The sequence below is a fragment of the Lampris incognitus genome, chromosome 15 (assembly GCF_029633865.1).
Source record: "Lampris incognitus isolate fLamInc1 chromosome 15, fLamInc1.hap2, whole genome shotgun sequence".
Lineage (NCBI taxonomy): Eukaryota > Metazoa > Chordata > Actinopteri > Lampriformes > Lampridae > Lampris > Lampris incognitus.
The window spans coordinates 49,538,386-49,550,751 of NC_079225.1; the positions used below are offsets into that span (position 1 = coordinate 49,538,386).

The following is a 12,366-nucleotide window of genomic DNA, read 5'->3' on the forward strand; positions in this document are numbered from 1 at the left end:
GGAGTATGGTAAAGCCAAGCCTATCAGATGAGAGTATGATAAAGCCGAGCCTATCAGATGAGAGTATGATAAAGCCGAGCCTATCAGACGGGAGTATGATAAAGCCGAGCCTATCAGACGGGAGTATGATAAAGCCGAGCCTATCAGACGGGAGTATGATAAAGCCGAGCCTATCAGATGGGAGTATGATAAAGCCGAGCCTATCAGATGGGAGTATGATTAAGCCAGGCCTATCAGATGAGAGTATGATAAAGCCGAGTCTATCAGACGGGAGTATGATAAAGCCGAGCCTATCAGACGGGAGTATGATAAAGCCGAGCCTATCAGATGGGAGTATGGTAAAACCAGGCCTATCAGATGGGAGTATGATAAACCCGAGCCTATCAGATGGGAGTATGGTAAAACCAGGCCTATCAGATGGGAGTATGATTAAACCAGGCCTATCAGATGGGAGTATGATAAAGCCGAGCCTATCAGATGGGAGTATGATTAAGCCAGGCCTATCAGATGGGAGTATGATAAAGCCGAGCCTATCAGATGGGAGTATGGTAAAACCAGGCCTATCAGATGGGAGTATGATAAACCCGAGCCTATCAGATGGGAGTATGGTAAAACCAGGCCTATCAGATGGGAGTATGATAAAACCAGGCCTATCAGATGGGAGTATGATTAAGACAGGCCTCTCAGATGGGAGTATGATTAAGCCAGGCCTATTAGATGGGAGTATGATTAAGCCAGGCCTATCAGATGGGAGTATGATTAAGCCAGGCCTATCAGATGGGAGTATGGTAAAGCCGAGCCTATCAGATGGGAGTATGGTAAAACCAGGCCTATCAGATGGGAGTATGATAAACCCGAGCCTATCAGATGGGAGTATGGTAAAACCAGGCCTATCAGATGGGAGTATGATTAAGCCAGGCCTATCAGATGGGAGTATGATAAAACCAGGCCTATCAGATGGGAGTATGATTAAGCCAGGCCTATCAGATGGGAGTATGATTAAGCCAGGCCTATTAGATGGGAGTATGATAAAACGAGTTATGTGGCAGTAGCAGGTCAGTCGGTGCAGCAGACTGCAAATGAAGGTTAGCTACCCTCTGCAGTTACTGGTAGATCAACAGACTAACCAACCATCACTAGCCAGTGTTTTCTGGGCAACTGATTTAATTTCCACCCCGGTTTTAACTCCTGGATTTAGTTGCCCAGTCCAGGGCAGAGCTGGGGGTAGGACAGGGCTGGTTATGTTCTGGTATTTGAGGTGACATTCTCAGGGAGGTCTGCTGACTGAAGGCTCTGGAATGACCAGCGGGAATTCCTGAACAGGCTGAAGAAGAGCCTGTTTCCACTGGCTCTGTGTCAGCACTGACCATGACTCACCAGCTGCTGACACAGACAGACACACACACACACACAGACAGACACACACATATAGACACAGACGCATGCACATACAGACACAGTAACACAGACAGACACAGTCACACAGACAGACACACACATGCAGACACAAGACACACAGACAGACACACACATAGACACAGACAGACACACATACAGACACAGTCAAACAGACACACACAACCACACATACAGACAGACACATACACACAGTGACGTACAGACAGACACTTAAACAGACAGACACATACAAACACACAGACACATACAAACACAGACACACATCATCATCGTCCTCATCGGCAGTCACTCAAAGCGAGTATGACGGGCCTCTCTGTTGGGTTGTCTACTTGTGGGTCCCCAGATGGCTCTAGAGGCCTAGCCGTGGTCCACGTACTTCTGTGCAGTGTGGACAGGGGAAAGTGGTGGTGGTTGGTGATGGTGGTTGAGCCTTTTTCTCTCCTTGTGGTGCTGTTGCTTTTTCTCTGCAGCACAGTCGAGTTCCATTTCCTGATGTGCAGCTCCTTCCTGCACGGGTTTCTTCCAGGAGCGCCTGTCCAGTGCAGTGTGTTCCTGTATCTCGATGTGTGTGATGTTGACTTTCTTCAGGCTGGTCTTGATATTGTCCTTGAAATGTTTCTTTTGCCTGCCGGGAGCTTGCTGACCTTCCTTCAGCTGGGGGTACAGGATCTGTTGGGGGAGGCGGATGTTGGACAGGCGGATGACATGGCCAGTCTATCAGAGGTGGTGCTGCGTTATTATGATGGTGATGCTAGTCGTGTTGGCTTCTTCCAGAATACTGATGTTGATGTGTCTGTCCTTCCAGCTGACCCTCAGGGTCTTTCATAAGGATCTTTGGTGGTTTTGTTCCACAGCTCTCGGGTGCCTGCTGTAGGTGGTCCATGGCTCTGCTCATGCAGCAGGGTGGCCTCCCTGTGGTTTGCTGCTTGTTCCCAGGGGGTAAGGTTGATTACAAACCTTTGGATGTGGGCCTTGATGTTATCTTTTTATCACTTCTTTTGTCCTCCTGGGGCACAGCGTCCTGTCATGAGCTGGGAGTAAAGGACTTGTTTCAGGAGGTGAGAGTCAGACATGCGAAGGACATAGCCAGTCCACCTCAGCTGATTTTGTGCGATGGTGGCAGTTATAGTAGGCATGTTGGCCTCCTCGAGGACGCTGAAGTTGGTGTGCTTATCCTCCCGTAAGGATTTTCCCGAGGCCTCGCTGTTGGTATGCCTCCAGTGCCCTCGGGTGAAAAGACTAAGAAGAAGGATGTAGTCCAGGGAGTGTGTGAGGCAGATGCCAGCAGTGTGTAGCAGTGTGTCTGTATATGTGTGTGATTAATCCCAATACATTCTGGTGTCTGAGATCCACGACTTATCATACTGCCGCTGAGCAGCAGACAGGCTCTACAGCCACCCACAGCACTACAGTTGTGCAGACACCCCTCAACCAAGAGAACAGTCAGAGCCCAAAGCACCGCAGCCTCGGAGGAACACTGAGCCCACAGGGGGAGCCATTTTAATTATTCGTTTATTCTTAGCTGAGATTGAGCAGATTGACAGCATTTTTTTTTTCCTTTTAGAATTTTCCCTCTTTTTCTCCCCAATTATATCCAGCCAATTACCCCACTCTTCCGAGCTGTTCTGGTCGCTGCTCCACCCCCTCTGCCGATCCGGGGAGGGCTGCAGACTACCACGTCTCCTCCGATACATGTGGAGTCACCAGCTGCTTCTTTTCACCTGACAGTGAGGAGTTTCACCGGGTGGATGTAGCGTGTGGGAGGATCACGCTATTCCCCCCAGTTCCCCCTCCCCCCAAACAGGCGCCCCGACTGACCAGAGGAGGCGCTAGTGCAGCGATCAGCACACACACCCACATCCGGCTTCCCCCGCAGACACAGCCAATTGTGTCTGTAGGGACGCCTGACCAAGCCGAGGGTAACACGGGGACTCGAACCGGCAATCCCCGTGTTGGTAGGCAATGGAATAGACCACTACACGACCCGAACGCCCTGGGTTGACAGCATTTACATCTTGCAGCTGGGTGCCGCCATGTTGAATCTGTTCTCTCTTTGTGCTCTTAGATGTGTTCACTGAGGAGCAGTATGCATTCCTGCTGGTCAGTGAGCAGACTGAATTAGGGGTTTTATTAGGGGTTTGTAGGCTGGGACCAGGAACAGGCAGAGGTGGTCAGAATGCCCCAGATGAGGGCAGGGAGTAGCTTTGTATGAGTCCTTGATGTTTGTATAGAGATGGTACAGGGTGTTTTGTCCCCTAGTGGGGCAGGAGACATGCTGATGGAATTTGGGCAATACAGCCCTCAGGTTAGCCGGATTAAAATCACCACCTATGCTAAAGGCATTGTCAGGGTGTTTGGTCTGTTGTCTGCTGATGGCAAATTGTAGCTGCTTAAGTGCTAGCTTAGCATTAGCATGTGGGGGGATGTATACAGTGGAGATGGTAATGGCTGTTAGCTCCCTGGGCAGGTAAAAAGGCCTGCACTGAATCATAAGGAGCTCCAGATCAGCAGAGCAATGCCTTTCAACCATCTTTATATTGTTGCACCAAGAGTTATTGACATAAATACTCAAACCTCCCCCGCGGATCTTGCCGGAGTCCGCTGTCCTGTCGGCACGGAAGGCTGTGCGGCCTGCTAGCTCGACTGCCGAGTCGGCTATGTTGCTGCTGAGCCAAGTCTCCGTAAACATCAGCATCTGCAGCCTTTTCTGAGAGGACAGCCTGAGTCTTATCTCGTCCATTTTGTTAGCTAACGATCGGACATTAGCCATGAAGATGCTGGGGAGGGAAACTTTGAAGGGAGTGCTACTTAGCTTAGCATGTAGCCCGCCTCGTTTCCCCCTCTTCTGTTCACGTTGCCGATGCGGGGCAGTGTTTCCACTGCGAGACCGGTGAGCGGATAATATGGATGGGGACGTTGTCCGTGATGGTGGAGGGAAGTGAGTAATCCCTTCTGAGGGTTAACACGTCCTGACGGATGTAGAAGAGCACATGACCTACAGTGGGGAAAATAATTGTTTGACCCCTTGCTGATTTTGTAAGTTTGCCCACTTACAAAGAGTGCAACAGTCTATAATTTTAAGCGTAGGTTCATTTTAACAGTGAGAGACAGAATATGACCAAAAAAAGTGGAATAAGACGTTGTATGAATTTTATGAATTTATTTGCATATTTTTGGTCCAAAATAAATATTTGAACCCCTGGACAAACATTATGTTAATATTTAGTAGAAAAGCCATTATTGGCCAGCACAGATGTCAAACGGTTTTTATAGTTTCTGACAAGGTTTGTGCACATTTCAGCAGGGATGTTGGCCCACTCCTCCCTGCAGACAGCCTCCAAATCGTTCAGGTTTCGAGGCTGTCGCCTGGCAACCCGAATTTTAAGCTCCCTCCAAAGATTTTCGATTGGATTCAGGTCTGGAGACTGGCTAGGCCATTCCAGAAGCTTGATGTGCTTCTTCTTCAGCCACTCTTTGGTTGCTTTGGCGGTGTGCTTTGGGTCGTTGTCGTGTTGGAACACCCATCCACGACCCATCTTCAGCGCTCTCACTGAGGGAAGGAGGTGTTGGTCCAGAATTCCGCGGTAAATGGCCCCGTCCATCCTCCCCTCAATGCGATGGAGTTGTCCTGTCCCCTTGGCTCAAAAGCACCCCCAAAGAATGATGTTGCCACCCCCGTGGTTGATGGTGGGGATGGTGTTCTTTGGGTTGTACTCCGTGTTCTTCACCCTCCAAACACGGCGAGTTGAGTTGAGCCCGAAAAGTTCTATTTTGGTCTCATCCGACCACATCACCTTCTTCCAGGCCTCTTCTGAGTCGTCCAGGTGTTCATTGGCGAACTGCAGACGGGCCTGTACATGTGCCTTCTTGAGCAGTGGGACCTTGCGTGCGCTGCAGGATCTTAATCCATGACGGCGTAGTGTGTTACTAACCGTTTGCTTTGTAACTGTGGTCCCAGATGCCTTCAGGTCATTAACCAGTTCCCCCCTTGTGGTTCTGGGATGATTCCTCACCGTTCGCATGATCAGGGACACCCCACGAGGCGAGATCTTGCGTGGAGCCCCAGACCGAGGAAGGTTGGCGGTGGTGTGGTGTTCCTTTCATTTCCTGATAACTGCACCGACAGTTGTTACTTTCTCTCAAAGATGCTTTCCAATTCTCTTGTAGCCCATCCCAGCCTAGTGCAGGTCTACAGTCTTGTCCCTGGTGTCCTTAGACAGCTCTTTGGTCTTGCCCATGGTGGAGATGTTGAAATCTGATTGATTGGGTGTGGACAGGTATCTTTTGTACAGGTAACGAGGTAATGCAGGTGTATTTTATGTGGGTAATTAGTTTGGATTGGGGGTGCATTTTAAAGAAAAACTAACTGGTTTGTGGGAGCCAGAATACTTGCTGTTTGGTAGGGGATCAAATACTTATTTTTCTAAATCAGGTGGTTATTAATTTTTATAAATTCATATGATGTGATTTTCTGGAATTTTCTTTGGGATTCCATCTCTCACTGTTAAAATGTATATATGATTAAAATTATAGACTTGCATTCTTTGTAAGTGGGCAAACCTACAAAATCAGCAAGGGGTCAAATAATTATTTTCCCCACTATACACTTGTAAGTAAACTTAAAACGAATGTGTAAATAACAAAGAAAACACAACTCTGAACAGGGAGCCACAGTAGCCGCTGCGTCCAGCGTGCCGCCATCTTGGATGTTAATGATGATGATGATAATAATAATAATGATAATAATGATGATAATAAAACTAATAATGATAATGATAATAATAATAATCATTACATTTATATAGTGCTTTATGTTGACACACCCAAAGTGCTTCACAGTGAAGGGGGCAACTCACCTCAACTACCACCAGTGTGTAGTACCACCTAGTGATGCAGAGCAGAACCTCACCATGCATCAGCTTGAGGTGGAGAGGGAGGGGTCATTGAGCCAGTTACATTGGGGATGATTAGGAGGCCAGATGGAGATTGCCAGGTGGAGAGAGCCAGGTTTGGAGTTTTTCCAGGACGCAGAGGACCCCTACACTTTGTGATACGTGCCATGAGATTTTTAATGACCACAGTGAGTCAGGACCTCGGTTTAACTTCTCGTTTGACGTCTGAAGGATGGGTGTAAAAGGCTTTATATTATCATATATGAAATGTGCTATATAAGTAAATTTTGATTGATTTTGTGGTGTGTGTGTGTGTGTGTGTGTGTGTGTGTGTGTGTGTGTGTGTGTGTGGCTTTGGCCCCACAGTGAAGCCCTTCACCACAGCCGTGAAAGAGATGAGGCTCCACAGGGACGACTTTGAGATGCTGAAGGTGATTGGTCGAGGAGCCTTTGGAGAGGTGAGACTTCCTGGTTTGATCTACACCTGGTTCTCCTTCATTAAGCAGAAGAGCAGTGATCCAGATGAACTCATGGTGGTTCTGGAGTGGTTAGATGGAATTTCAAAACATTTCTAATCAGAGCATCTCAGACTGAGCATAGCAAGGAAGCTGTGTTCAAGTTATGATCAGCAATAAGGACGTTTGAATAGACATCATCACTAACTAACACGATGGTTCAGCTGATTTTCTGCCTGTCTTGTCATGCCTGTCTGTCTGTCTTTATGCCTCTCTGTCATTATGCCTGTCTGTTTGTCCCAGCTGTTTTCATTACATACCTTTAACCTAACCTCTGGGTGACCAGTGGACCAAAGCTAGACTGGTAGACAGCATTCTGATGTTTAGTCCAGGCCCTAGACACACACACATACACACACATGAACAATGGGAGGGGACCGGGGGAGTGGTGTGAGACACAGGCTTGCCTACAGGAAGCACATATTAATACCTGAACCAGAGAGGAAATACACTCTCTCCCTCTCTCTCTCTCTCTTTGTCTTTTTCACGCTGTGTACCACTACTGCTCTTCCTCTGTACTGTAACATTACAGGAAATATTTCCAGATAAGTGTCAGCCTGCATTTCCTGTTTAAGACCCCCCCTCCCAAGAGAGGAAGAAGAGAGGGAGGGTGTAGGTAGAACACAATGGCTTCCCCTCCTTCCTTCTCCTCTCGTCCTTCCTAACAAACCTCGCCCGCCTATTCCTACGTATATCCACCTTTACCCAACCAGTACCGCCCGTACCCACCAAAACGTGACTGTACACACCCATACTCACCTCGCCCAGGTATGCCCCCTACTGTTAGTGGAAATACTCACAGTATGGAGCTATTCCCCTGCTTCACTGCTAAAGGCGACAAAGCAGCTATCAGTAAAATGTGTGCAGCCGAAACATGAGGAGGGGACGCCACCTATGAAATTCTGTGTGTTGAATAACATCAAACACATATACATAATTTTTAAAAAGAAAGCAGCAAAAACGTTCAAGACAAAATAAGACATTATGGTGACAGAAACTATACATCGATAGTACTCCTGGTGTTTTTTAATCCTTCGTAAAGAAAAAGAAGTTCAAAAATAATTTGGGTATTTGTTTTGGTATCAGCCAAGATGTTTCATTTTGGTGCATCCCTAAAGTGGGCTCACCCACAGAACGCTGACTGCTGAGCAGGCTGCACCCAGCCTGGAGCTGGCTGATGGTTCAGGAAGAGAAGATGTACTTTATTCACCCCTGTGGGGGAATTCATCCCAGCACAACACACACTGTCGTTCACAGCAGTGGGCAGCTGCAGCACCTGGGGACCAACTCCAGTTCTCCCTTCCATTGTCTTGCTCAGGGGCACAGGCAGGAGTATGAACCCTAACATGCGTGTCTTTTTAAAAAAAAATATTTCTGATTTTTCCCTTTTTTCTCCCAATTTAGTGGCCAATCGATCCCTATTTTAATTCAAACACCCACCCTCGTACTGCATGCGTTCACCAACTGCATCTCTCCGGCCGGCAGTCTCGAAGGAGACGCCTCCCCACTTTCGTGACAAGGCGACTCCAAGCCGAACCACTGTTTTTTCTGACACACACAGAGACGCATTCACGTGACGAACACAAGCCGACTCCGCCCCCCTCCGGAAGACAGCGTTGCCAATGATTGCTGCTTCGTCGAGTCCGGCCATAGTCAGATCTGACGAGACCGGGGCGCGAATCCCAGTCCCCAGTGGGCAACTGCATCGACGCAAAGCCGATGCTTAGACCGCTACATCACCGCGGACTCTGACATTCGTGTCTTTTTGGTGCTGGGAGGAAACCAGAGCACCTGGAGGAAACGCACACAGACACGAGGGGAACATGCAAACTCCACACAGAAAGGACCTGGGTCGGGCTGGAGTTCGAACCCAGGACCTTCGTGCTGTGAGGCAACAGTGCTGACCACTGGACCACCGTGTCGGCCAGTAGATTGGACCAATAAGAATTGATCCAAACACTTAAAAATGCACCCTTTCTCGTCTCCTTCTCACTTTCCTTGAGCACTCTTGAACATGTCAGAAAGATCAAACAAGAATTACAGGAGAAGTTTGAGAGTAAGCGGACTGGACCAGGTCTGTAGCATGCTGGACTGAAGAGATACAGCATCAGAGGGATTTCCCTCAATTACTGACTCTGGCTTTGACCCTTTGCCACTTTCTAGTTGGTATTCTGGAATTTGTTGATCTGTGCTGACGACTGTGTAGCACTTTTCTAGCTGCAATAGCTGCTCAAAGCGCTTCACAATCATTTAGTGCCCCACATTCACCCACACACACACCTACACTGATGGAGATGTCAACCATATAAGGCAGCAACCAGCTCATCAGGAGCAATTAGAGTTAGGTGTCTTTCTCAGGCACACCTCAACATTTTTGCAAGGAGGAGCTGAGGATCGAACTGGCAACCCTCTGGTTACCAGATGACCTGCTCAACCCCGAGCCAATGCCAACTGTAAAGCCAGTGGAAACATGTTGAGTTGGACTTACTGTTTATGACCCTCCCTCTCCTCCTCCTGTCAATCAACAACCCAGACGAGGAGGGAATGCTCTTTGATCCCGTGTCCCTCTTGTGTCAATCATTGACTGTATCGTGCCCTCCTGGTGTGATTGGATATGTCTTGGCTTTGAGGACAGACAAAGACAGCTAGAGACAGAGAAAGAGGTAGAGAGAAAGACACACACCATCATCATCAGCGGTCACTCAGTGTCGAGTATGACCGTCCTCCTTCTAGGTCAGGGGTGTCAAATCCAAACTTACTGAGGGCCATTCTGAGGGTTGTGAATAAAATTGGGGGCCATGACATTCATTACAGTGAGTCTTGTTAAGGTTACAACCCATGTGCTATTTATATAGCACAGACAGTTTTTTAGGATTATTGTATATTTGATTGGTCTCTTTGTACAGTAAACTTCAATACTCTGTATGCTTCTTCTCATTTTCCTGTCGGTGTGACATTCAAATTTCCCCAACCTGGGGATTAATAAAAGGCAATTCAATTCAGTTCAATTCATATATGACTCAGAGGTAACGTCAATGCAGCCAAACTGGCGTGTTTATTCACACAATCAAACCAAACACATGACTGGCGAGAACCTGCCAGGAGAGGGCACATGGAGGACAGGACCATAACAATTATGTTTATAAGTAGGCTAGCAGGTGGATTAAATAAAATAAAAATACAGTTTGTTTCCCCTTCATATTTGTGGGTAATTCTTTATATCAGCAAAATAAGATGGAAGTGCTGTCAATATAGCGGCAAGTGCAAAAACAATGTTGTATTTAAAGATAATAAAAAATAAAAGAAGAAGACAAGTGCACAATTAGACAAACTACATTAGCAGTCTACCCTACTATAGGTTCAGTTTTTAACAAAATAGTTTCACAATTAAACAAAACCATTAGGCCTACTACTGTGTCTTTCAACACAACAAATTATGTTTTCTGTGATAACACAAAATAGTCAGTGCAACAAGGCCTATCTGAAATGCATTGTAGTTCAACTCTTACCAGACACTCTGCACCTTTTCTTAGAGATGATCTCGTCTATTCTAGGCTTAATGTCCTTAGCTGTGGCCAGTTTCAATACCGAGAGCAAATGCTGGTCCCTGAGTCGGGATCTGTGGGATGTCTTGTTCAGGTTCATTATGGAGAACATCTGTTCACATGAGTAAGTGCTTCCGAACATGGACATGATGCGTGCAGCATGAAGACGGAGCTCTGGCATTGATTCGGGGAGGAGAGGTGCAAACTCAGCAGTCCCGACTGACTGGTACTGGGACTTCAGAGTGCTGCTACATTGCGGTTCAGTGAGTTCCAACTGCAGGTGCTCAGGGGCAGTGTCGACATCAGTTGCAAAAGGATTTGCGAACAGGTCAAGGTTGAATTTCTGTGATTCAAAATCAGCAAACCTCCTGCTGAATTCCGCTTTGAGTGTGTTCAGTTTGTCAGCATACACTTGGGTCGGGAGTGGAATGGTGACTGTGGCGCTCATTGATTGACAGGTAGGAAAGTGGGTCAAGTTACCTTTGCGCATCTGGCCCTCCCACTGACGCAGTTTCAATTCAAATGCCTTCATGGAGTCCCGCATCTCAGTGATCAGCTGCTTTCTTCCCTGGAGTTTTAGATTCAGTGAACTGAGGTGCTCCGTGATGTCACACATAAACGCCAAATCGCTCATCCACCTTTCATCCTCAAGCTCGGGGACGACCTTCTGTTTGCTTTCCATGAAACAAGCGATCTCAGCGTGGGTGTCGTAAAACCTCCTCAGCACTTTCCCCCAACTCAACCAGTGCACCTCCGTGTGATAGGGCGCATCCTCGTGCACAGAGTTTTCCTCCTCTAAAAGAGCCCTAAACTGCCGATGATTCAAGCCCCGTGCACGAATAAAGTTCACAGTTTTAGTCACAACAGTCATGACATGTTCCATGCCCAACACCTTACCGCAGAGGGCTTCCTGGTGGATGATGCAGTGGTAGGCTACCAGGTTTTCTCCTGTGTGCCCCATCGCCTTTCGAGTCAAACTGACCAAACCACGAACTTCCCCGCACATCGCCGGTGCACCATCCGTTGTCAGTCCAACAAGTTTATTGCAGGGCAGTTCCATTTTGTTCACGCTCTGCTCCACTTGGGTGAAAATGTCCTGTCCTGTTGTTGTCCCGTGAATCGGTTTCACGTCTAAAAGTTCTTCAGTGACGGACAACTGAGTGTCAACCCCTCGGATGAATATGGACAGCTGGGCTGTGTCTGTCCTGTCTGTACTCTCATCTACCGCTAGTGAGTATGAAACAAAGTCCTTGGCTTTTCTTTTTAGCTGGCTCTCTACATCAGAGGCCATTTCATCAACACGACTAGCCACAGTATTTAGGGACAGGCTGATCTTTGAAAATGCCTGCTTCTTGTCAGGGCACACAATGTTGCACACTTTTTCAAGGCAGTCTTTAATAAACTCTCCCTCGCTAAACGGCTTGCTAGCCTTTGCGATTTCCTCTGCAATAATAAAACTTGCCTTGGTAGCGCCCACACTTTCACTACTGATGCGAGTGAACATGCTTTGCTGATATTGAAGGTTGCGTTTCAAGTCTTTGGCTTTCTGCAGCCGTTGCTCCATGTCCAGCATATTGCGTAGCATATTGCTCGCCATGCTTCGTTTCGAAGTGTTTGCGGATGTTGTACTCTTTGAACACTGCCAGCGACTCTTGACATACGAGACACACTGGCTTTTGTTTTAATTCACAAAACAGGTATTCAGCTTCCCACCTCTCTTGAAACTGTCGATACTCTTTGTCTACTTTTCTTTTTTTCGCCATCATTTGTTCATGCTAGCTAGCTCTCGATCTCTTTTGCAAAGCGTACGTTCAGGTAATGTTACTCGGGTGACGTAGGCAATGCTACTGCAGGAACATGCTACTCAGCATTTCCGTTACTAAGGGAAAAAAGCAAAGTGCGGCAGCGCCCTCTTGTGTTTCAGCGTTGCATTGTCACAGACACAAGCTCTCGGGCCACATTCAGTTGATGACCAGGATTGACAGGAGGGCCGGA

At 47.5% G+C, this 12,366-nt stretch overlaps 1 protein-coding gene across 2 annotated transcripts in view; it reads left to right on the plus strand.

Moving 5' to 3' along the window:
* cdc42bpb (CDC42 binding protein kinase beta (DMPK-like)) overlaps window positions 1-12,366 on the plus strand; it is a 177,716-nt gene that overhangs the window by 11,234 nt on the left and 154,116 nt on the right. For both annotated transcript variants that reach the window (XM_056295104.1, XM_056295103.1), the window contains exon 2: window positions 6,678-6,769. In XM_056295104.1, coding sequence (XP_056151079.1) covers window positions 6,678-6,769 — 92 coding nt within the window. The remainder of the gene's footprint in view (window positions 1-6,677; window positions 6,770-12,366) is intronic.